This window comes from Nomascus leucogenys, chromosome 16, assembly GCF_006542625.1.
Source record: "Nomascus leucogenys isolate Asia chromosome 16, Asia_NLE_v1, whole genome shotgun sequence".
In the NCBI taxonomy this organism is placed as follows: Eukaryota; Metazoa; Chordata; class Mammalia; order Primates; family Hylobatidae; genus Nomascus; species Nomascus leucogenys.
The window spans coordinates 83,057,400-83,084,707 of NC_044396.1; the positions used below are offsets into that span (position 1 = coordinate 83,057,400).

The 27,308-nt window shown below is 39.0% G+C and overlaps 1 protein-coding gene across 3 annotated transcripts in view; it reads right to left on the reverse strand.

Moving 5' to 3' along the window:
• ADCY8 (adenylate cyclase 8) overlaps positions 1-27,308 on the reverse strand; it is a 271,269-nt gene that overhangs the window by 201,261 nt on the left and 42,700 nt on the right. For all 3 annotated transcript variants that reach the window (XM_003256212.3, XM_030795007.1, XM_030795008.1), the window contains exon 2: positions 11,679-11,828. In XM_003256212.3, the coding sequence (XP_003256260.1) occupies positions 11,679-11,828 (150 nt within the window). The remainder of the gene's footprint in view (positions 1-11,678; positions 11,829-27,308) is intronic.

Sequence of the window (27,308 nt, forward strand, 5' to 3'; positions counted from 1 at the left end):
GATGGATTAAAGACTTACATGTTAGACCTAAAACCATAAAAACCCTAGAAGAAAGCCTAGGCAATACCATTCAGGACATAGGTGTGGGCAAGGACTTCATGTCTAAAACACCAAAAGCAATGGCAACAAAAGCCAAAATTGACAAATGGGATCTAATTAAACTAAAGAGCTTCTGCACAGCAAAAGAAACTACCATCAGAGTGAACAGGCAACCTACAGAATGGGAGAACATTTTTGCAACCTACTCATCTGACAAAGGGCTAATATCCAGAATCTACAATGAACTCAAACAAATTTACAAGAAAAAAACAAACAACCCCATCAAAAGGTGGGCGAAGGACATGAACAGACACTTCTCAAAAGAAGACATTTATGCAGCCAAAAAACACATGAAAAAATGCTCATCATCACTGGCCATCAGAGAGATGCAAATCAAAACCACAATGAGATACCATCTCACACCAGTTAGAATGGTGATCATTAAAAAGTCAGGAAACAACAGGTGCTAGAGAGGATGTGGAGAAATAGGAACACTTTTACACTGTTGGTGGGACTGTAAACTAGTTCAACCATTGTGGAAGTCAGTGTGGCGATTCCTCAGGGATCTAGAACTAGAAATACCATTTGACTCTGCCATCCCATTGCTGGGTATATACCCAAAGGACTATAAATCATGCTGCTATAAAGACATATGCACACGTATGTTTGTTGTGGCACTATTCACAATAGCAAAGACTTGGAACCAACCCAAATGTCCAACAACGATAGACTGGATTAAGAAAATGTGGCACATATACACCATGGAATACTATGCAGCCATAAAACATGATGAGTTCGTGTCCTTTGTAGGGACATGGATGAAACTGGAAAACATCATTCTCAGTAAACTATCGCAGGGACAAAAAACCAAACACAGCATGTTCTCACTCATAGGTGGGAATTGAACAATGAGAACTCATGGACACAGGAAGGGGAACATCATACTCCAGGGACTGTTGTGGGTTGGGGGGAGGGGGGAGGGACAGCATTAGGAGATATACCTAATGCTAAATGACGAGTTAATGGGTGCAGCAAACCAACACGGCACATGGATACATATGTAAAAAACCTGCACATTGTGCACAAGTACCCTAAAACCTAAAGTATAATAATAAAAAATAAAAAATAAAAAAATTAAAAAAGTAAAACAGTAGAAATGTATTCTCCTGCAGTTTTGGATGGTCAGAAGTCTGACCATCCAAGGTCAGGTGTTGTCAGGGTTGGATTTTTTTCTGGGGCCCTGTTGGAGAAACTGTCCCATGTCACTCTCCTGGCTTCTGGTGGCTGCCAGCAGTCCTTGCAGATGTCTCGCTCCAACCTCTGCCTCTGTCTTCACGTGGTGCTCTTTTGTGCATTTCCTGCTTCTGCCGCTGGGATTCTCTGTGTTCTCTTCTTACAAGGATACCAGTCATATTGAATTAAGGCCCACCCTAATCAAGTGTGATTGCATCTTGAATAAATCTGTAAAGAGCCTATTTCCAAGTAAGATCACATTCTGAGGTTCGGGGGAACATGAATTTTAGGGGGACACTATTCAATCCAGTACAGAAGTCATAGAGATGACCTAACTAGATTTAGATTTTAGAAGGATCACTCTGGCTGCAGCCTGGAGAATGAATTGCAGGGAACGAAAGGGTTGTTACGGAGATCCAGGAGAGAAATGGAGAAAGAAGTAGGGTTAGAAACATTGGAAAAAATATGAAAGATGGATGAGAAAGAGAATTAACTGCTCATAATTATTACTGCATGTCAGAGAAAATGCAGAGGATGGGGGTAGTGTGAGCTTGAAGAGTTGGTGGACAAGTGGTGTTGTTTGTTCACTAAGACAGGAGATACTGCAAAGGCAAATGTTTTGGGAAGGAAAGATCAATACTTGTTGAACAAATGAAGGATGAAATAATGGTTTTGCCTTATGCCAGGTTTCCTTTTGCTTTGACGGCATAATTCTCAGCCTCTGTCTCAAGTTTCTAGATTCCAACATTCCAACAGCCGATCAAGAGTAGTGTCAATGTTTTTAAAAGATCAACTTGGAATTTTGGACTTTTCATAAATAATTTACAGAATAGCACTGCATCACAGTGGCTTCCCTACCCCACTTAAGTGATTCACTAGCCTATCTACTGTGAAAGGCTGTCAACAGTATACACTAAATGCTCATAGCTAGCTGGTTCTTTCAAGCCTATCCCCGACGTCTGCTAGTTGTGTACTATCTTTACCAAGAGGCAATAATGTTTGTTTCCAAATCTGTTTATGATAAGCAAGCTTTTGTTTCTATGAAAAATGAGTTGAATACTATGCTATACTCAAAACTTTCATTCTAAAAACATTGCTTTCAAATGAGGTGTGGGCAAGACATTTGCGAAAGATTAGAAGAAAAAAAATTCTAGGATGGTTTTACACCAAGATAGCTGAGATAGTGCCGTTAAATTATTTTACCTCTTTTATAGCCAATCTGTTTTGGGTGTGACTCATGCAAAATAGTAAATGTAGAATTCTGGTCAACTGACCCATACTCAAGTCTCACTAAAATAAGCTATTTTAGGCATGGGTTATTTAAAAAATACTTATTTTTCTCCCACTCTATTTTACTACCACTCTAGAAATGTGTCTTCGACTGTATCAAGGCAACAGAGCATGTCTTCTCTTCAGCATTTTATAGTTAGGCTACATTAGGTTTCCAATTTCAATTTCTTTAGTCAAAATTATCTGCACAGAATTTCAAGATAAAAAGCCCCCACAGAGTTCTTCAGCGGCTCCTACAGCTCCTCCAGGCTGGATCAAAGGTGTTGAGGTCCCTGATGGTGATTGATTTCTGCTTTCTGGATGGCCTCTGTATGCAAATTATAATTTCACATGAGCATAGGGTCATGAACTGTCTTTGAATCAAGGGTAGCATTAAAAATTTATATTGCTTATGGATACCAAATTTGAATAAGAACACAAATAACAAGAAGAAAAACTGTTGTTACTAGAATCAGAATACCTTCTACTTATAAACTTAGGATATGGCCCAGGTGATTCAACAGTTCAAGGATCAGCCATGACCCCCAGCTCTCATCTATTGAGGCCCCACTATGTCAGCCAATGGGTCAGATGCTTTCTATATATTGCTTGATTTTCTTACAACCAGCTTGAGATCTAGGGATTATTATCTTCGACAGATGTTGAATCTAAGATTGGTGTACACACAGTCACCCAGATATAGACTTAGAGCTAGGAATCAACTACAGGTTTGTTTTTCTTCAAAGCCTTCATTTCTTCCATCATGCCAGAAAATACAAATAATGTGCTAGGAAGATTGCAAAGAACCAGGCAGCCAGATGGAACGCAAGAGCTGGTGTCCCACCCACATCGGGTAAACACTGTTCTTCGAGTGAAGTCAATTGTTACAGGGAGATCAGAGGCCATTAACACTGGTACTGTGCTTGCCACTCAAAACCTTCCTGGCAATTGGAGGGAAGCATGGTGCTGACCCTGATATAAAACAGAATGTGAAAAACTCATGTTAACGAAAAGTGTCTTAGTGCCAAAAAGAAAGAAAGAACTTACAACAGGAAACATTAGAGAAAGCTTCATAAGGGGGGGGTGGGGAGGGCATCTGAGCATCAGATTGGGGTGTTGGTGAGATCTTCACAGAAAGAGCCCTAACATTTGTAGAGTTCTTTACAGTTGAAATAACACTTTTTCAGGCATTATGTTATTTGTCTCTCAAAACACTGCTGTGGGTTAGGGAAGGAATTATCATTTCTAATTGAGAGATGAGAAAACTCACATACAAAATGATTTGACAACTTGCTCAGAGTCACACTAGCAAGTTAGAAATAGAAATGGGACAAGCATCTAGGTCAATACTGTCCTGCAGAAATATAATTTAAAAATTCCCAATTTAAAAATTTCATAAAAAATTAGCCAGAAACAGTTGAAATTCATTTTAATTGTATATTCTAGTTAACTAAATATATTCCAAATATCATTTCAATGTATAATCAACATTCAATTAGTTTGTAAAAAGTCATTAATGAGATATTTTGCATTTCTTCTTTTTTTGGATTGTCTTTAAAATCTGGTGTGTATTTTACATGCACAGCATGTCTCATTTTAAAACAGGCACATTGCAGGTGCTAAATATACACAGAGGGCTAGTACCATACTGGACAGAGTAGAGATTTTCTGACTTCTAGCCCAGTGTCTTTCTGCTCTGCTGAACTGCCCCACAAATATATACAGAGTGGGAGTGGAACATCTCATCCTAATGGAGCAATAGTGGCATGTCATTTAGGTTCCTGGCAGGACATAGCTGGTACCTCAAAAGGGATAATGAAAGAGAGTTATTGAAAAATTAAGGTACTCAACAATGGATGGTAAAGCACCCCAAGGTTAGGAAGGACAGGCAGCTACAAACACCCCTGGAATCTGGCAAATCCTTTACTCTAAGCGAGGGCTGCCTGATAGGAACTGTGGCTTTTGGTGGATAAATGCAGCCACTGTAAATCTACAATCCAGCAGGGTAGGATATGGGAAGATAAATATATGGACGTCTCTGTCCTCTCACACTCTAGTTCATGTCCAGTGCCTCCCACTGGCCGAACCCAACAAGAAGCCAGAGGGTAATGAGTCTTGATGAGATCCATAAAGGCCACACTCCAGCGGCAGAGAGAATGGCAGAGAAGCAGAGAGGGAGGGAGACAGATAGGGAAAGACCAGCAAGAAATCCAAGGCATAGAAGTGTGGGGCATCTTTGCTGGGCTGTGTGAAGTGTTGGAGTACAAAGTGGGAGGTAGCAAGTGACATGATTGGAATGTCACACTGGAGCCAGGTGGTGAATGGGCTGTGATGCAGGGTAAATGAAATCGGGTGGGTTCTATGGGCAGTAGCAATCCTGGGGCTTTCTCACATTTAGTGTGAGGTCTTATATAATCCATATTAGGCACTAAGAAGATGATCCTGACAGGTGTAATACTCTGTGCTGGGGTTTTGAGATGTGAGTTAGTCATACACCTCCCTTCTCAAATGAACCAACTGAGAAATAGAAGACAGACAATTGGAAGACAGACAGGAATCGACCAAATCAAATCAATCAGCAGCCACTTTATTATTGGCAAACGAATGGGAGACTTGGCTGCAAAGGAAGCAGACATGAGCTTCCTATTTCTTCTTTCTGCTCTATAGCCACAGTTCCCCAGCCAGAGGCAGAGTAGCTGGCTACTGTGGGCTCACTGCATCAGTGGAATCCCTGCAGGGAGGACAGCAGCCTGAATGTCTGGGCTTCCTATCAGGGGTAGGGGACAGCAGCCTGCATAGGTGGCCTCTCTGTGGGGAGGAGAGGAGCCTGCATGGGTGGGCTCCCTGTGAAGAGGATGGGAACTTGCATGGGTGAGCTCCCTGTGGGGGACAGAGGAGACTGCATGAGTGGGCTCCCTGTGGGGAGGAGAGGAGACTGCATGAATGGGCTCCCTGTGGGGTAGACTGCCTGTGGGGAGGAATCACATTTTTACCCCACAGAAAGGTCTGGAGAATGTATATACAATGACTTCTAACATGTGAATCCTGCTCTCTGGAAAAGAGAAACCAATGGATTCCTGCCTCACCATCTCAACATCAGCTAGAGAGGGACAAGAATAGGTGAAAGAAAGCAGTGGCATTGGCTTCATGCCCTGCAGAGCTCAGTAAGTTCGTTTAGTTTCTTTTTTTTAATTTCATAGATCATAAGGAAAATGGAGAAAAGGGAAATAGATTTATTTTTCAAGAAGAATGTTAAGGTGAGTGACTACAAGTGGCTAAATTAGTATACACTGGTTAGTAACTGGTTAACACCAATTAGAAAGCTATTTTGTGAGAGGACTTAAACCAGGCAGTACTAGTAAAGGAAATATAGAAAAAAATGTGTGCATATATGGTGAAGATAGCACCCACAGGGATAGGGACCATGGTTGATGTGAACGGATCAGGTATAAGGGTGTATCACAGAGAAAGAGGAGTACTTTTTGGGGGGATGGGAGGATCATGAACAGGCCAAGCTGGTGATACATGTAGGACATGCTGATGAGGCTATCGAGCTGGTGTTGGTGGTGGGCATCTGGAGTTCAGAAAATAATGTAATGTTAGAGATACTGATGTGGGAACCATCCGGAAGTGATGGCTGAAGCCATCATACAGCACCAAAAGAGAGCCAAGACATGAACAAAAAAGAAGGGGTCAAGGAGAGGCCCTTGAAGGATGCCTACATTTAAGTGTTTGGAGGAGGAAGAGGGATATGTGAAGGAAACAGGAATCTGAAAGACTGGAAAGAAAATCAAGTGCCCCCTAGTAAAATTAAGAGAGGAGAGTGCTTCAAGGAAAGGGGGTTGGGGGATGACTCAGCAATGCCAAGTGCTATGAAAATCAAGGATATGAGGAGGCAAAAATAAGGCAAGGGTATAGCAGAATATCTAAAGAGACTAATTCCATACAGAAATGTATGAATGAAATTCTCATGGAGGTGACATTTGAGCTGAGTTTTGAAGGATGGATAAGGTGCAGGGATGAAAGGAAAGTTACACCAGGTAGGGAAAATGATGTAAACAAAGGCATGAGTGTAGAGGGTAAGAAGAATGTGTAGGAAACAGTGAATATTTCAGTATAAACTAAAGAATAATGAATATGAAAGACGTTGATAACAGATAAGCTGAACACGATGGGTGGTCAGTGGGTGGCTTTGAACATAAGGAATGAAGAATAACAGAAAATGACTTGGAAGTAAGAGGTTTTTGGAGTATAATGAGAAGACCCATCTAGTTGGAGCAGAAAGAATAAAGATTCTAAGGTTCTACCACTTCTAGGTCAACCTTGATTCTCTGAATGAATTAAAAATGACAAAGCTCTACTGTACTAATCAATATTATTTTTAACTTTAAAAAGTCCCCAGGATGTTAAAAGGTACCAGAATGAATCAAACTAATCAACTCAGAACTCAGTAGGAAGCTGAATAATAATAGGAATAAGGAATAGGAATAAGGAAGAATAATACAGCAGTATAAGCAGGATGGAAATCTACTGTCTGAACCACCAGTTTACACCAATATTGTCTAACAAAGATATTTAAGTTTAACAGAATTGCTTTAATACAGCTGAAACATCTGCTGCATTTAAAAATAATCTTCCTGCTGCTGCAACATATGGTATCATCAGAAACTTTATTCCAGTGCCCCCAGAGATTCTGAGACACCTCGAAATGCCATGATTACCATAAGAAGGTTTATACAATTCTCCAAGCTGAAAGAAAAACAATTAATTCATTTTAATATTTAAAATAAATATGGGCCATTTGCATCATTTGGGAGAAGCAGCAGGATTATGAAAACTATAGTAATTAGAATCTAACTCCCTAAAGAAAGATGCTTCAAGATGTAGCTTCCAGATGGAAAATTCCCCTAACAAGTCGGCTTAAGATGTATGCTCAGCCTGTCCCAGTCTCTCCTGAAATGGGTAAAAGTGCTCTTCCCACTAAGTTTTTAAATGGAGGGCACAATGGATACAGGTATCTTTATTTTTACACAAAGGAGTTATTTTAATATTCATGTAGGTAGAAGTGAAGCTAGGAGCCGAAGTTTGAATTCAGTGTAACTAGTTAAATAAATATTACTCAGAAGACCCTACATTTCAGCCACTATGCTAGATAAAAACCAGAGAATCCATTGAATTACATAGAGTAGCTGCCTTTAACTAGTCTTTAGAAGTTGTGGAGAGAGAGAAGCACAGATTAGTATATGTCATAAAGTGGGACGCATTCTTTAATAGACTTAACTATCATGGCATGCAGCGAGTACAAGAAAAACATTTCAACTCTACCTGGGAGACAAAAGCAAGCCTCATGGAGAAAGGAATGCTGAGGCAGAAGAGGAGAGACACATTAGGAGGGAGGTGGATTTCCCAGAACCATTAATACATGGCACAGGGTGGTGAAATAGCAGTTTGGGGAAAGAGACATGCAATGATTGAGATCCAGTGTAGCATGCTGTAACACAGATCTGTCAAAGAATTTCTTCACTTTGGTGTACACAGCACTTTGAATAATGCCTGGTGCATAGTTAACACTCAGGAAATATATATCTGTTATTGAATGGAAAGCAGTAATGTTCCACTTAAGAGGTTCACAATTTGCTGCAGGATATCAGAGAAAACCTAGTGTCCGTCATTGCTGTCCTTTAATAGGTCATATGTATCTTGTCATCGGTATCTTTGCTAATTTCTTTCTTCCCTCTCTTCTAATAATTAAAGTCATACTCATCCTCCAGGTCCAATTCAGAGTAAAGACTGAGTCTTATTTGGCTGTCTCTCTACAGCATGAATGGGTGAATAGATAGATGAATAAATGAATGAGTGATCATGGGAATTCTCATAAATCCTTCCAACAAACTACTTTCTCTCTTAATTTAAGATTTTTGCATGTGTTTTTTGCTCTTTATGGTGGACTGTTTACTGCTTCTCCACTGAGCTGAATCCTATTCACATGTCAGCTCAGGTAAAATTTTTTTTCGATAGCCTTCTACAAGCCTCCAGGTTAGGTTTGACCCATACACTGTTGCCATACATGTCTGTGTAGTCATTCAGCTTCTTCTACACCTTGTAAACTCTTTAAGGCCAGGATCTGATTGCTAGTCAGCATTATATTCCCAATGCTCAGCAGAGCTCCTGACACATAATAGACCCTCCATAAAGGAATTCATTCACGGTTGAACAAATTAAATGATTAATTTTTTTTGTATCCTACCGTGAGATAAAAATCATGAGTGCTTGAAAAATCCCACAAAACCCGGTCATTTCTGTTGAATATAACCTATTTGATTCTTAATTTATAATTGCAAAATATTACTATCAATCTTATTTAGGATCATTATCCAAAGAAAAGGTATCTGCTGTCACTTAGGTTCTTACAGCATCTCCTTCACAGGGTAGAGAATTTTTAACAATTATGGCATTAAAATTAGTTCTGATAAGAGGAAAATGGGAATTCATTTGTCAATGACACATGATATTTTAAAAGATATGGATAGGACCTAATGATGATTCTGGTTGCTATGCACTTAAGGAGAGCCATCATCCTGATTTACCTCCATATAAATAACCCTAAGTTACTACAGCTGAGCCAAGTCAATCCATAATAAATTCTCACATAAGTCCTCTTGGGACTGAACTATGTTGACTGATTCATATAAATCATTACACACAATAATGCTAATAGAAACTCTTCACTGACTTGCAAGGGCATCTCACACAATTCTAATCATTAAGGAGACTTTTCCGAAAGGATTTTATTATTCCCATGCCATCGATGGGGAAACTAAGACTCAGAGCTTGCTCAAGCTCACTAAAACAGTAACCAAGTAAAAATTACTAATCTAGGGCAATCTCATTTGAAAGCCTATGTTTTCTCTGCCAGACTATACTGCCCATCTATTACTGAGGAAGTTCTCAAGGATAATGGAAACTTGAAGCAGAGATCAAATGCCAGTGGAAAGTAACTTTAGCACTGATGATGTGGAGTCAGTTATCTCAGACAATACCCTTGGGTAAATAAAGGGTGGTCAACATGCCACAAACATCTTATCATAGTTGTGAACATAGGACTAAAAGAAGCCTACACAATATTTTACTTAATTCTAGGAGCAAAGAACCTTCCACAAAAGATAGTATTTTCTTGTATTTTATCCAAGAAGTCAATGAAACTGACTTATATGTTTGTATTGCTTTCTACATAATATCTCACTTGAGGCAAATGTAATGCAGAAGAGAAAGATATTGCCCCATGTATAAAAAAGGAACCTATGGTGGAAAGTTAAATAGCTTAGGTGGCCCAACTAGGAAGTAATAAGAACCATGACCCAAACTCTAGTGGTCTTTTCATTAAATTCTAGTTGTCACTTTCTCTTACCTCTGTATATTATTATTTTCTTCCTCCTTCTGCCAACTTAAAAAAAATACAGATTAGAGAGAATGGTGGATGATTCCTCCACAACTTTAGATTATTAGATCACAGTGATTCCAAGACACCCAACTTGAAGGATGAGAAAAGAAGCAAAAAGTCTTATGGAGATGGTAAGGCAATATTTTTTAGTGTCTTCAATATATCATAAACACTAAATAAGAGGCATACCATACAACTCACCCACAATTTCAGCTCTTGTTGTGACAAAGCATTAAGAACAGTTGAATAAATTATTAATATGGCAGCATTCTCTGAATTGGCACAGATCCCATGGAAAGAGTGACATGCCAGTCTGGCAACTGATCTGTTTTGCACAGGAACATAATACAATAGTCTTGGGAGATACTCATGTTTATTGTACAAGGTGTTTTCTTTCTTAACGTTATGTTTCTTAATTATTCCAAGGGCTATTCAGAGAAACTACTATTAGGTTCCAGAATTATTTTAGGCAGTAACTTAGAAATTCCTTATTCTGAATTTTGTAAAGTCAAAGTAAGATCTGAAAACTCAGTAGTTTCCTCTGCCCTGGGCGACAGCAGATGGCAGTGGGAGTTTAGTCCTGTCAGGTGGGCCCTACGTGTCCATCTCATCCATCAGAGTCACACGGACCTGGCTTCACTCACTTCAAAGATCCCTGACTTCCTGGTGACTTGATGCAAATTAATCATGAAGAAAATGTTGAGTCTTTCTCTGTTACTTTCTTTATGATTTTTGCAAACTATTATTGCCTAAAGTCTTAAATAAGAAATGTGCTGTATTATAAATAATAAGACATAACTGTAAGAAAAAGGGCTTAGTCAAAAAAAGGTCTAGTATTGTAGAGATAATATATCTACAAGCATAAAATTTCCAAGAGCATATATACTTAGGATGCTATAAGTTGATACTAAAACCAGTTTTCAACACATTCTTGATATTCCCCTTGGAAAATTGTGTTCAGAACAAAGGTATTCATGGACTTAAAATATATAAATATCTTTAATAGGGACAAATCTTTATTCTTTGAAAATAAATTTAATTTTGGAGAAATATATTATTTGAGGCCAAAGCTACTTTTAAGTTCCTATAATATCCACCCAATCAGGATGTCCAAAAAATTCTTTTATCTTAACCTCTCCAAATTGGAACACATTATTGCCCCCTGCAATCCAACTTCTTTTCCTACTGTATCCCTTATTTTGATGTTGGCATCATGTCCACAGGACTTTTTTGTGTACATCTCTTCTAAAAATCAGGTTGTGGTTTTAGAGACTAGACGTGTAAGATTCTTCTATGTGCTCACTCTAATTTGAATTGGTAAACAGAAAAAAAAAATTATCTGAAATAACACATTTACAGTTTAAAAGAAAGAGGGTCAAAGATGGGCATGCTGATGATTTTGAGGAATCATGATCTTGTTCACAAACACAGATGTCAGTGTAAGGTGTCAGAAAATAAATTTGTGACTGTAACCTCTTTATTTCTTATGGGGAACGATGAATTGAATGTGGAGAATAAGACCAACCCATTTTGACCTGTAAGTCTAACACAACTATTTCAGACTCTGGAATCCTGTGACATAAACTTTAAGAGAACACTTGCAAGTCAGGACGTGTTTGGGAGTAAAACAGTAGCTCCATATAATTTAGAGACTGGCTAGGTAATAACTAAAACACACAGCCTTGTCAGTTGGTACCTGTCTTTGGTTCTCTGTCTCCAGGCGCAGCCTGGCCTCCACACACCTCCGAGTCTCCAGGAAAGCTTGGCGTTGGGCCCGATCTGATAGGTAACTGATGAAGATTCCAGCTGTGTTCATACACATGAATAACACTGCCTGGGCCACAACCTGAAACAAACACAGTTTGGTCAGGTGCTTAAAACAAAAGCTAATTACAAGCAACAATAAAATACACAAATAAATATGAATTTCCAAGGTAAATCCTAATGTAGTAATCCACATGTTTAATCGCATGTTTGCAGAACTATGCCCTTCATTCAGATCTTGAGGCAAATGTCATCCCTTTGGAGAGGGCTTCTTTCACCACTTTCTCCAATTTAAGGCTTCTTTCTCCCCAGGTTTAGACTGGGGTCTTCATGGGAAACCTGCTGTGAAAAAGAGGGAATCCGGTTGGCTTCTTCACTCCACCTTATCTCTCTCCCTTTCACCAGCAAAAGCTTCTGACTTTTAAGGGGCTGGAGAATCTGGTGGGAATAAAAAGAAGAGACTAAGAATTAACAGGAAAGGAATCCATTGAATACCTTTGCCTTCGAATACATTGACTACTATATTTAGACTCTGGTGTTCTCAGGTCTTCTTGGATAGAATCCAAGTCTTGTTTCTAACTCAAGAAAACAAACACGTTTTTCTATTGCTTTTCATCTCCACTTCCATTATTCTATTTCTAGGCATCAAAATATGCTTCCTGGACTCTTAAATTGGGCTTCCTACTTTTTCATTTGCCCCCTTTCTAACTACTCTTCAGTCAAGAAAAGCAGACAGATTCTTGAAGAGGGGTCAACACATGGAAGAAATGAACAACATAGTCTGAATTTCTTTGTTTTTATGGCTTTAGCCTGAGAACAGGCCACAGCTCATGCAGTGTGTGGTAGCTATAACTCCAATAGAAAACGCAGGTGCTTGAAGAAGCAAAGAACAGAGTTCCAGACCACTATAGCTTCCAGAAAGTGGGAGGAGAATTCCAAAAAGAAAAGAACCTGGTGAAAGAAAACCTAAAATTGTTTTATAACCTCTTATCTGAACCACATATGCATAGGGAAGACAGTAAGCAATTGAGTTAAGGATAAAATAACTGAACTGATATTTGAACTGCAGTCCAAAAGACAAAGACTTTCTTTTGAGTTCAATCAAGTTAATTACCTGCTAAAGTGAAACAGAACAAAACAAAAATCACTATTTCCAGGGGAATGGAAGATAATTCAGTCTTAACTATAGAGCATTCACAATGTCTAGAACATAGCACAGAATTATGTGACATAAAAATAAACATTAAAATGTGACTCAATCTCAAGAGAAAAGAGTCAATAGACATCTATTCTAATCTGACCCAGATGTTGGAATCAGCAGGCTGAGATTATAATAGTTCTTACAACTTTGCTCAGTGACATTCTAGCAGTGAATGAAATTCACTGAAAGTAAATATTTTAGCAGTGAATGAAAAGATAAGAAATAAAATAAATAGAAACCTCAAAAAAAGAAAATTTCAGAACTGAAAAAACAAAATATCTGAACCAACTGGATATTAACAGCAGAACATAGATGACGGAAGAATCAGTAAATTTGGAAATATGACAATAGAATATAACCATTTTGAAAAAATAATAAATATATATTATTTAATAATATATATTAATAAATAAAAATATATCTTTATACACTTTTTTTTGATACGGAGTCTCACTCCATCACCCAGGCTAGAGTGCAGTAGTGTGATATTGGTTCACTGCAACCTCCACTTCTCGGGTTCAAGTGATTCTCCTGCCTCAGCCTCCTGAGTAGCTGGGATTACAGGTGTGTACTACCACGCCCAGCTAATTTTTGTATTTTTAGTAGAGATGGGGTTTCACCATGTTGGCCAGGCTGGTAGGTCTCAAACTCCTGACCTCAAGTGATCTATCCACCTTGACCTCTGAAAATGCTGGGATTACAGGCGTGAGCAATTGTGCCTGGCATATATATATATATATATGATAGAGTCTCACTCTGTTGCCCAGGCAGGAGTGCAGTAGCACAATCTTGGCTCACTGCAACCTCTGCCTCCCAGATTCAAGCAATTCTCCTGCCTCAGCCTCCCGAGTAGCTGGGATTACAGGTGTGCACCACCACATGTGGCTAATTTTTGTATTTTTAGTAGAGATGAGGTTTTCCTATGTTGGCCAGGCTGGTCTTGATATCCTGACCTCAGGTGATCTGCCTGCCTGGGCCTCCCAAAGTGCTGGGATTACATGTGTGAGCCACCACAGTCAGCCAAAAAAAATTTTTTTAAATGATTTATGAAAAGGTTTTAGTAGTTTGTGTGACAACATTGAAAGGCCTAACATACATATGATTGGATTCTCAGAAGAAAAGGAAAGAGAGAATGGGGCTAAACTAATTTGTTTAAAGACATAATGCAATTCTTATCAATTTTATAAAGATACATATTTACAGGTTCAATAATCTTAGCAAACCCTACATAGGATAACTGTGAACAAAACTATTCCTGGGCACATCATAATCGAAATGCTAAAAAAACAAAATCTTGAAAACAGTCAGATAAAAATGTTACATATAGGAGACATATTCTTCAGTTATGATAAAGATTTTCAGATTAGATAAAAATAAATATTATATGTCCTATTTGTAACATATAGTCCTAAAATATATTGATATAAAAATTTGGAAGTCAAAACAGAATAAAGCTGGCTTTGTTGTATAAATACCAGACTAAAGATAATTTTTTGAAAAGGGCATTACTAGAGATAAGTAGGGTCACTATACAATAATAAAGGATTTAATACATGAGAAATACATAAAAATTCTGAACATGGACACATTTAATAACATAGCCTCAAAATATACACTGCAAAATAAGATAAAAGTCTATGTAATTATTTATAAATCTATAGTCATAGTGGTCTCTTTTAACACAATTTTCAGCAGTTTATATACCAAACAGATTAAAATGTCAGCAAAGATAGAGACAATTTGGAAAGCTCATATGATTAACAACCTTGAAATGAAACATTGATATGGTTTGGCTGTGTCCCTACCAAAATCTCATCTTGAATCATGGTCATGGTTTCCCCCATACTGTTCTCGTGGTAATGAATAAGTCTTAAGATATCTGATGGTTTTATAAGAGATTTCTTCTTTCACTTGGCTTTCATTCTGTCTTGCCTGCCACCATGTAAGACGTGCCTTTCTCCTTCTGCCATGATTGTGAGGCTTCCGCAGCCACGTGGAACTGTGAGTCCATTAAACCTCTTTTTCTCTATAAATTACCCAGTCTCAGGTATGTCTTTATCAACCGCATGAAAACGGACTAATACAAACATGCTATTCAATAATTAGATAGTAGAAATTCTTTTAAGGCACATATTGAAAATTTGTAAAATATCATCTTAGGATAGGACCTGAAGTTAGCCTCAGCAAATTTTGAAAACCAGGTTTCATCTCCTGTTACAGTGTTTCAAAGAAATGCTTCAGGATCTTGATCCTACTTGTTTAAAATGTCCACTGAAAGCTCTGCTCTTGTCCGCAGCTGATTTGGGCACATGGATTTTGGTACCCATCAAGCAGAGTTTGATCAACTTTCATTGTTCAGCCAGAATTGTGTAAGATGAACTAATTAAGATGTTGATGATATTGGCTGTTGTTTCTGCCATTAATTGTTGGTCCTCTTCGATTAGGACATGAATACAGTTAACTTTTTCTTCACAGATTGATGTGGATTGTCTGCCCTGTGGGCTTTATGTCTTCAACATCATCTCATCCATTCTCAAAATGAGTGATCCATTGGTAAACTGCTGATTTCTCTGGGGAATTCTTTCTATGAACCTTTGTAAAGCACCAGTGATTTCACCATTCTTCCACCAAAGCTTCCCCATCAATTTGACATTTGTCTTTACTTCAATTTTAGCAGAATTCATGTTGCTCTCATAGGGGTTCTTTTGTAACTGATATCTTATCCTTTTTAGTATCTCAAGTTGATTCCTATTTAGACACGTTGCAACATTTGTGTAAGTTTATTTTGGTGCAAAAAGTTTTGAAATCCATATTTTCTTACCATAAACCCATCACTTAAATCCAGTTACATAAACAACTGTGAGTAATCACTGATCCTGTGAAGTCAAGTGGGCATGAACATTTTGAAAATCTCCCATATTGCTTAGTTTGACTTCAGTTGTTTTTAAATTTTGTATCATTGCAATCATTTTTTACTAAACATTATTTTCTTTATTCATTTTGATGCATACATTGATAGTTCCTTTATTTTTACTGCTAAATAGTACTTAATACATCACAAAACATTTATCTGTTCCACTACTCGTGGGCATTCTGATTATTTCCACTCCCATTCTCTTGTGGAAAATGCTGCTCTGAACATTGTGGGCATGTTCCTGGGGCACATGTGCAAAGGTGACTCTGGGGTGTGGAGTGGGAATACTCAGTGCTAACCTGGTGGATGCAGAATGGTCTCCCATTATGATTTTACTATCAATTTCCCAGATTACTAACATTTCACACTGGCTAGGTTGTGGGGAAAATAGTCACTCTTATACCTAGTTGGTGAAATGTGTGAATTTGGCAATATCTGTAAAAATTGACAATATTTCTACTCATGAGTTCAGTAACCCTAATTCTTATTTCATAAATATGACCACCCATGTGCAAAGATCAAAGGATATGATAACATCATTTACAATAATAAATAATTAGAAATAACTTAAATGACCCTAAACAGAGGATTGGTCATATTATAAATCCATCCAGTTGAAAAGTGGGTGTGGAAGAAGGAAAGAACTAACATGTACTATCATTTTTAAATGCACAGACACACTCAAGAAGTTATTGGGTAATGCTGGGGACAGAAACTGAAGTCTGGGTTTTTAAACTCTACCTTTTTGGTTTTTGTATATGTGCATGTAGTATACCTATTATAATATAATATACTGTTAAAATAGTAAAATGAAAACTTCCCATCATGACAATGAGGATCGTTTGATCCTCTTCAAGACCATTTTTTTTATTTTTATTTTTTTATTTTTTTAAATTATACTTTAGGTTTTAGGGTACATGTGCACAATGTGCAGGTTTGTTACATATGTATCCATGTGCCATGTTGGTTTGCTGCACCCATTAACTCATCATTTAGCATTAGGTATATCTCCTAATGCTGTCCCTCCCCCCTCCCCCAACCCCACAACAGTCCCCGGAGTGTGATGTTCCCCTTCCTGTGTCCATGAGTCCTCATTGTTCAATTCCCACCTATGAGTGAGAACATGCGGTGTTTGGTTTTTTGTCCTTGCGATAGTTTACTGAGAATGATGTTTTCCGGTTTCATCCATGTCCCTACAAAGGATATGAACTCATCCTTTTTTATGGCTGCATAGTATTCCATGGTGTATATGTGCCACATTTTCTTAATCCAGTCTATCGTTGTTGGACATTTGGGTTGGTTCCAACTCTTTGCTATTGTGAATAGTGCCGCAATAAACATACGTGTGCATGTGTCTTTATAGTAGCATGATTTATAGTCCTTTGGGTATATACCCAGTAATGGGATGGCTGGGTCAAATGGTATTTCTAGTTCTAGATCCCTGAGGAATCACCACACTGACTTCCACAATGGTTGAACTAGTTTACAGTCCCACCAACAGTGTAAAACTGTTCCTATTTCTCCACATCCTCTCCAGCACCTGTTGTTTCCTGATTTTTTAATGATGGCCATTCTAACTGGTGTGAGATGGTATCTCACTGTGGTTTTGATTTGCATTTCTCTGATGGCCAGTGATGATGAGCATTTCTTCATGTGTTTTTTGGCTGCATAAATGTCTTCTTCTGAGAAGTGTCTCTTCATGTCCTTTGCCCACTTTTTGATGGGGTTGTTTGTTTTTTTTCTTGTAAATATGTTTGAGTTCATTGTAGATTTTGGATATTAGCCCTTTGTCAGATGAGTAGGTTGCAAAAATTTTCTCCCGTTCTGTAGGTTGCCTGTTCACTCTGATGGTAGTTTCTTTTGCTGTGCAGAAGCTTTTAGTTTAATTAGATCCCATTTGTCAATTTTGGCTTTTGTTGACATTGCTTTTGGTGTTTTAGACATGAAGTCCTTGCCCACGCCTATGTCCTGAATGGTATTGCCTAGGTTTTCTTGTAGGATTTTAATGGTTTTAGGTCTAACATTTAAGTCTTTAATCCATCTTGAATTAATTTTTGTATAAGGTGTAAGGAAGGGATCCAGTTTCAGCTTTCTACATATGGCTAGCCAGTTTTCCCAGCACCAATTATTAAATAGGGAATCCTTTCCCCATTTCTTGTTTTTGTCAGGTTTGTCAAAGATCAGATAGTTGTAGATATGCGGCATCATTTCTGAGGGCTCTGTTCTGTTCCATTGATCTATGTCTCTGTTGTGGTACCAGTATCATGCTGTTTTGGTTACTGTAGCCTTGTAGTATGGTTTGAAGTCAGGTAGCGTGATGCCTCCAGCTTTGTTCTTTTGGCTTAGGATTGACTTGGCGATGCGGGCTCTTTTTTGGTTCCATATGAACTTCAAAGTACTTTTTTCCAATTCTGTGAAGAAAGTCATTGGTAGCTTGATGGGGATGGCATTGAATCTATAAATTACCTTGGTTAGTATGGCCATTTTCACGATATTGATTCTTCCTACCCATGAGCATGGAATGTTCTTCCATTTGTTTGTATCCTCTTTTATTTCATTGAGCAATGGTTTGTAGTTCTCCTTGAAGAGGTCCTTTACATCCCTTGTAAGTTGGATTCCTAGGTATTTTATTCTCTTTGAAGCAATTGTGAATGGGAGTTCACTCATGATTTGCCTCTCTGTTTGTCTGTTATTGGTGTACAGGAATGCTTGTGATTTTTGTACATTGATTTTGTATCCTGAGACTTTGCTGAAGTTGCTAATCAGCTTAAGGAGATTTTGGGCAGAGACGATGGGGTTTTCTAGATATACAATCATGTCATCTGCAAACAGGGACAATTTGACTTCCTCTTTTGCTAATTGAGTACCCTTTATTTCCTTCTCCTGCCTGATTGCTCTGGCCAGAACTTCCAGCACTATGTTGAATAGGAGCGGTGAGAGAGGGCATCCCTTTCTTGTGCCAGTTTTCAGAGGGAATGCTTCCAGTTTTTGCCTATTCAGTATGATATTGGCTGTGGGTTTGTCATAGATAGCTCTTATTATTTTGAGATACGTCCCATCAATACCTAATTTATTGAGAGTTTTTGGCATGAAGGGTTGTTGAATTTTGTCAAAGGCCTTTTCTGCATCTATTGAGATAATCATGTGGTTTTTGTCTTTGGTTCTGTTTATATGCTGGATTACATTTATTGATTTGCGTATGTTGAACCAGCCTTGCATCCCAGGGATGAAGCCCACTTGATCATGGTGTATAAGCTTTTTGATGTGCTGCTGGATTCAGTTTGCCAGTATTTTATTGAGGATTTTTGCATCAATGTTCATCAAGGATATTGGTCTGAAATTCTCTTTTTTGGTTATGTCTCTGCCAGGCTTTGGTATGAGGACGATGCTGGCTTCATAAAATGTGTTAGGGATGATTCCCTCTTTTTCTATCAATTGGAATAGTTTCAGAAGGAATGGTACCAGTTCCTCCTTGTACCTCTGGTAGAATTTGGCTGTGAATCCATCAGATCCTGGACTCTTTTTGGTTGGTAAGCTATTGATTATTGCCACAATTTCAGAACCTGTTATTGGTCTATTCAGAGATTCAACTTCTTCCTGATGTAGTCTTGGGAGGGTGTATTTGTCGAGGAATTTATCCATTTCTTCTAGATTTTCTAGTTTATTTGCATAGAGGTGTTTGTAGTATTCTCTGATGGTAGATTGTATTTCTGTGGGATCGTGGTGATATCCCCTTTTTCATTTTTTATTGCGTCTATTTGATTCTTCTCTCTTTTCTTCTTTATTAGTCTTGCTAGCGTCTATCAATTTTGTTGATCTTTTCAAAAAACCAGCTCCTGGATTCATTAATTTTTTGAAGGGTTTTTTGTGTCTCTATTTCCTTCAGTTCTGCTCTGATTTTAGTTATTTCTAGCCTTCTGCTAGCTTTTGAATGTGTTTGCTCTTGCTTTTCTAGTTCTTTTAATTGTGATGTTAGGGTGTCAATTTTGGATCTTTCCTGCTTTCTCTTGTGGGCATTTAGTGCTATAAATTTCCCTGTACACACTGCTTTGAACATGTCCCAGAGACTCTGGTATGTTGTGTCTTTGTTCTCGTTGGTTTCAAAGAACATCTTTATTTCTGCCTTCATTTCATTATGTACCCAATAGTCATTCAGGAGCAGGTTGTTCAGTTTCCATGTAGTTGAGCGGTTTTGAGTGAGTTTCTTAATCCTGAGTTCTAGTTTGATTGCACTGTGGTCTGAGAGACAGTTTGTTATAATTTCTGTTCTTTTACATTTGCAGAGGAGAGCTTTACTTCCAACTATGTGGTCAATTTTGGAATAGGTGTGGTGTGGTGCTGAAAAAAATGTATATTCTGTTGATTTGGGGTGGAGTGTTCTGTAGATGTCTATTAGGTCCACTTTGTGTAGAGCTGAGTTCAATTCCTGGATATCCTTGTTAACTTTCTGTCTCGTTGATCTGTCTAGTGTTGACAGTGGGGTGTTAAAATCTCCCATTATTATTGTGTGGGAGTTTAAGTCCCTTTGTAGGTCACTCAGGACTTGCTTTATGAATCTGGGTGCTCCTGTATTGGGTGCATATATATTTAGGATAGTTAGCTCTTCTTGTTGAATTGATCCCTTTACCATTATGTAATGGCCTTCTTTGTCTCTTTTGATCTTTGTTGGTTTAAAGTCTATTTTATCAGAGACTAGGATTGCAACCCCTTCCTTTTTTTGTTTTCCATTTGCTTGATAGATCTTCCTCCATCCCTTTATTTTGAGTCTATGTGTGTCTCTGCTCGTGAGATGGGTTTCCTGAATACAGCACACTGATGGGTCCTGACTCCTTATCCAGTTTGCCAGTCTGTGTCTTTTAATTGGAGCATTTAGCCCATTTACATTTAACGTTAATATTGTTATGTGTGAATCTGATCCTGTCATTATGATGTTAGTTGGTTATTTTGCTCATTAGTTGATGCAGTTTCTTCCTAGCCTCGATGGTCTTTACAATTTGGCATGTTTTTGCAGGGGCTGGTACCGGTTGTTCCTTTCCATGTTTAGTGCTTCCTTCAGGAGCTCTTTTAGGGCAGGCCTGGTGGTGACAAAATCACTCAGCGTTTGCTTGTCTGTAAAGTATTTTATTTCTCCTTCACTTATGAAGCTTAGTTTGGCTGGATAGGAAATTCTGGGTTGAAAATTCTTTTCTTTAAGAATGTTGAATATCGGCCCCCACTCTCTTCTGGCTTGTAGAGTTTCTGCCGAGAGATCAGCTGTTAGTCTAATGGGCTTCCCTTTGTGGGTAACCCGACCTTTCTCTCTGGCTGCCCTTAACGTTTTTTCCTTCATTTCAACTTTGGTGAATCTGACAATTATGTGTCTTGGAGTTGCTCTTCTCGAGGAGTATCTTTGTGGCATTCTCTGTATTTCCTGAATCTGAATGTTGGCCTGCCTTGCTAGATTGGAGAAGTTCTCCTGGATAATATCTTGCAGAGTGTTTTCCAACTTGGTTCCATTCTCCCCGTCATTTTCAGGTACACCAATCAGACTTAGGTTTGGTCTTTTCACATAGTCCCAAATTTCTTGGAGGCTTTGTTCGTTTCTTTTTATTCTTTTTTCTCTAAACTTCCCTTCTTGCTTCATTTCATTCATTTCATCTTCCATCAGCGATAACCTTACTTCTAGTTGATCGCATCCGCTACCGAGGCTTCTGCAATCTTTGCGTAGTTCTCGATACTTGGCTTTCAGCTCCATCAGCTTCTTTAAGCCCTTCTCTCCATTGGTTATTCTAGTTATCCATTCTTCTAATTTTTTTTCAAAGTTTTTAACTTCTTTGCTATTGTTTTGAATTTCCTCCTGTAGCTCAGAGTAGTTTGATCATCTGAAGCCTTCTTCTCTCACCTCATCAAAGTCATCCTCCATCCAGCTTTGTTCCATTGCTGGTGAGGAACTGCGTTCCTTTGGAGGAGAGGTGCTCTGCTTTTTAGAGTTTCCAGCTTTTCTGCTCTGTTTTTTCCCCATCTTTGTGGTTTTATCTACTTTTGGTCTTTGATGATGGTGATGCACAGATGGGTTTTTGGTGTGGATGTCCTTTCTGTTTGTTAGTTTTCCTTCTACCAGACAGGACCCTCAGCTGCAGGTCTGTTGGAGTTTACTAGAGGTCCACTCCAGACCCCGTTTGGCTGGGTGTCAGCAGTGGTGGCTGCAGAACAGTGGATTTTCGTGAGACCACAAATTCAGCTGTCTGATAGTTCCTCTGGAAGTTTTGTCTCAGAGGAGTGCCCGGCCGAGTGAGGTGTCAGTCTGTCCCTCCTGGGGGAGTGCCTCCCAGTTAGGCTGCTCAGGGGTGAGGGACCCACTTTAGGAGGCAGTCTGTCCTTTCTCAGATCTCCAGCTGCGTGCTGGGAGAACTACTACTCTCTTCAAAGCTGTCAGTCAGACAGGGACATTTAATTCTGAGGAGGTTCCTGCTGACTTTTTGTTTGTCTGTGCCCTGCCCCCAGAGGTGGAGCCTACAGAGGCAGGCAGGCCTCCTTGAGCTGTGGTGGGCTCCACCCAATTCGAGCTTCCTGGCTGCTTTGTTTACCTAAGCAAGCCTGGGCGATGGCGGGCGCCCCTCCCCTAGCCTGGCTGCCACCTTGCAGCTTGATCTCAGACTGCTGTGTTAGCAATCAGTGAGACTCTGTGGGCATAGGACCCTCTAAGCCAGGTGCGGGACACAGTCTCCTAGTGTGCCGTTTTCCAGGCCCATTGGAAAAGCGCAGTATTGGGGTGGGACTGACCCGATATTCCAGGTGCCGTCTGTTACCCCTTTCTTTGACTAGGAAAGGGAACTCCCTGACCCCTTGCACTTCCCGAGTGAGTCAATGCCTCGCCCTGCTTCGGCTCGTGCACAGTGCGCTTCACCGACTGTCCTGCACCCACTGTTTGGCACTCCCTAGTGAGATGAAACTGGTACCTCAAGCAGAAATGCAGAAATCACCCGTCTTCTGTGTCGCTCAGGCTGGGAGCTGGAGACCGGAGCTGTTCCTATTCGGCCATCTTGGCTCCACCATCCTTCAAGACCATTTTATACATTTCCTCACTTACTCATTTTGCTCTAACCAATCTGATTTCTGTTACTTTCCATTCCTTCATTAGATTTTTACCATTTCTGGGACATTCAAATGTTGTTTCCTCTTCTTTGAACACTACTCCCCATACTTCTTGCCTTGCTGATTCCTCTTATCCTTCTGTTCTTGGCTTTATTATAGTTTTCTCAGATAGACACTCCCTGATCACTATATCAAAGTAGGATTTCCCTGCTATACTTTATTCCTGCACCCTGTGAATTTATCACACATTGTAATTATATATTATTTGCTTGCTTGGTTACTTGATGCCTATCTGCCGCACTGGATTGTGAGTTCTAATAATACAGAGATGATGTTTGTTTTAGCCATTAATGGACAACTAGCATCCAGCACAGTAAATAAATGCTCAGCATAGTGTCAATTAATTGCTCAGCACTTAATAAGTTCTAGATATTTGATAAATAAATACATGAATGGGTGAATAGCCTTCCTATGTACCAGTAATTATCATTTATAAAATGTACCACAACAATGATCTTACAATAGCATCGGTAAGATAAAACACCAAAACTATTCTTAAACAATACTAACAATTGCATGAGAGCTAGAAAAGAAAAAAAGTACATGACTTTACAAAAGATAAAGAAGAGAGGTATTTCTGTTAAAAATGCTAACTATTATTAACTATGTTAATAGTTATAATGTGTAACTATATATATATACATGACTCAAGATGATTTACAGCTTTAATATTATTACAATCAAAATCCCTTATGGAATTTTTATTTAGAACTTGAAAAGTGATTTAAAAGTATATTTGAAAGAATACATGAGTTAGAATATCAAAGAAATTTTTAACAAAAATTAGAGGGGGGTCTTCACCAACCGGAAGGTAACATGTACTATAATGCTATGATAATTAAAACTGTCACAGCAGAGAAAAACTCTACTGCAAAATTAATGGAATAAAGTAGAGTATACTGTATAGAAACAAACAAAAATTGTAACAAGTTTATACATGATACATATAGCTCAAAGATCAAAGGTTTAATGGGAAAGAAAATTTTCCCAAAAAACATAATTGGTCAATTACAGGGAAGAAAAAATGGACTGACAGTCACCTCATACTATATGCAAAAATAAGTGCCAATGGATTAGAGCTAAATGTGGACGATGAGACTATTAAAAGAGGAAAATAAAGGGGAATACTGCTCTAATCTAAGCAGAAAAATGTGAGCAAAGTCTCAAATTAAAGAAAACTGGTTCTTATTAACAAAACCAATCTGATAACTTGCTGATATGAAGAAACTTTACTGTAATATTTATGAGAAGAAAATTGGCAACATGTTGCAAAATTTGGCTCATTTCTTTTGACCCACTGACCCAACCTCTAGAAATCTGTCTTTAGGAGATCATCAGACAGAACATTAGAAACTTCTGTTAGGGAATATTCATTGTAACTTTATTCATGAAAAATTTATACATGGAAACTGCATATTTTTAACAGTAAGGGAAATGGCTGAATAAACTGTAGTCTGTGTAAATAAAAAGAATATAAAATTGCATTTAAAAATACTTAATGACATTAGCAAATCTCTGATGAATTAAGTAAAATGTAATATTTTAAACTGCACTTAACATACAAATCTATAAATTCAATGTGATCCTAACGCTTAAAATATGAAGAAATATATATACATATACATACACATATAAATATGCATATATAAATAAAAAATACGTAAGTCTGCAGGCACTTGTGTAAATGTGTGTGTATCTATGTGTGTACTGAAATAGGAAGAATAAGTTATTCAGACAAACTCAGTTGTGGAGATCTAACAAGGCAGTACAAACCCGTAAGGTGTCAGGATCTACGCTTAGACAGGTGACCCTAGCATTTGGGGCTTCTTCCTTCCTGGGAGCATTTGCAGATTCCAAAAGAGATGACTGAGAGTCTGAGAAGCAGAGCAGGATGTTCAAAACTTATGCAGCCAGTAGAATAAATGCTGAGGTCTGGAATCAACGGGAAAAAACAGAATGCGGAAAAGACCATCCAGACAGAGTCTCCTGATCTTGGCCAGTAACTGACCTCACAAATAACTTTAAAAATAAGTGTTTGGGTTTTAGTATCTAGTAATTATCTAAAAATGCCCAAACTGCTCAATTATTACTAATTTTTACTAAATGTCTTGAAGGAAATACCACTCCATTGTGGCAGTAGCAGATTGGTAGTTCTATGAAGGGTTAAGTGCATATGGTGATGACCATCTCAGATTGGTTGTGCTTTGTAATCCCTCCAACCTACGGCTCTACCTGGATCCCTTGGGTCCCATCCTATCTGTAAGCCACCTCTGACCCAGAGTTGATGTGCTAGGTGTGAGATACTTGAGAAATATTTATTAATCATTTTTTCCTGCCCTTATACATTTGTAAACTATATTTGAAAAGCCTTCCTAACCCCTCACTTCTATTAATTAATCCATTTGAAATTATTTATGGAACGAGTTTTATAAACCGGCAATGTATAAAGCAGGTAATGTCCTGCTGTCGTTCTAGTGGTGGGAGATGGGCAATAAGCAAGTAAACCAAGGAATATTTAACACATGTGGTGGTGGTAGTATGAGAGAATGATAAATGCCATAAAGAATAATACAGCAGCATAAGCAGGATGGAAAGTGATGGCACAGGAGTAAGACTGCTAATTTAAAGGGCATTCAGAGAAGTCCTCTCTGATAAGAAGACATTTGAGCAAAGACCTGAAAGAAGTGAGGGAGTCATCCTCACTTGGGAAGAGCATTCCAGGCACAGAAAAGTTCCAAGGTTCTGAGGCAGGAGAAGCAAGAACCCAGTCCAGCCCAGCATGAGGCCCACTGTGGCTGGAGCAGAGAGCCTTGTGGGAGCCTGGGGAAAAGCTTTCAGAAGCAGACTCTGAAAGGTCTCAAAGGGCCAGACCATGGAGGGTCTTGAAGCTTTTCTCTCCATGAGATGGGAAGGCCCTGCAAAGTTCTTAGCACTTGGAAACATGACCTACCATCCATGTTTCAAGAATCACTTCTTGAAGTGATCATCCAAAGTGCTACTGTGAAGAAAACAGACAGTAGTGCAGCAAGGACAGTCAGGGAGACAAGTTAGAGGCTGCTTCCAAGAGTCCCTTGAAAAGAGATTTTGACTTGGACCACAGTGGGAATTATGCAGGTGATGAGATAGGGCCAAACCCTGAATGTATTCCACGGGAAGAGACAACAGGATTTGCTGGTGGAGTTTTTGTGGACTGCATAGAAAAGAGAAGAGACAAAGAAGATTCCCAGCAAGTTCTACTTAAAAAAAAAAAAGAAGATCCTTTGGCCATACTGAGACCCACTGAATACAAATATCCAGGGATGCAGTCTTGGAGAACTTTATTTTTAGGACGCTCCCAAGTCGATCTGCTGCAGTGGGTCCATAGACTGGCATGAAGAATTCTCTGAGTTATGTCAATGACCTGATGATCACGTATAACACTGAACTTTGATCTCCTTTTTATATGTTCATCAACCTTACTCAATCTGAACTCCCCCAGGGCAGAGCTTGTGCCCACTGTCTCTTATCTCCTAGCACAGGGCCTAGCATCCCAGTGCTTCATACACTTGCTGAATCTAACCGAGTTGCAACAATAACATGAGTGAATTCCAATTGCCCACCTCTTTGGTCCAGTTTTGTGATCACCTGAAAGTGGAAAGTTGTCACTCTGAGGTGAGAAGTCTTCTATGAATTCTTCTGGAACAGAAAGAAGATTCCCTCCTCACTTTCCCCTTCTTGTTCCCCCAACCCCAGGAGTGGAAATGTTTTCCATGAAACTGGGGTGATAGAGACAGCATGGGCGCTGCTGTTTGATGCCAGGGAGTTCAAAGTTGGAAACACTCACAGAGCCAGCTTCCCCATTGATATAGGATTTGTGTTTTAAGGGCCTAACTCCCCAGAGTGGAGGTGAGAAAGGGGGATAGCTCCCTGGGGTGTCCTGAGGGGCCCCTCCTCTCCACTCTGCACTCACTGTGTGTTTTCTGGTGCCATAGGAAGTTGCACTATATTTTCTTCATAGCACACTTTGTACAAGGAACATCCCCACAGTCTGCAGCCCACGCTGTTGAAGGCTAAAAAGGCCTGCTTTATTCAGAGCGGAAAGAAGATACTTCCACCTATTTCTGGGTCTCCCCGAAGCATCCACTCAAGTGAGATTGTGTGCGTGGAAAGACCAGCTCTGGGAAAGTGATCACTGGATCTGGGCCTTGATTTCATTTTCTTCTAAACATTTAGACAGAAAATAAAGGAATGATGTGTTGCAATCCAGTACTGATTTGCATTTGGATATTTTCCAATACTTTTTTTTGTGGATCTTTTACCCTGGTTTGTCTTTA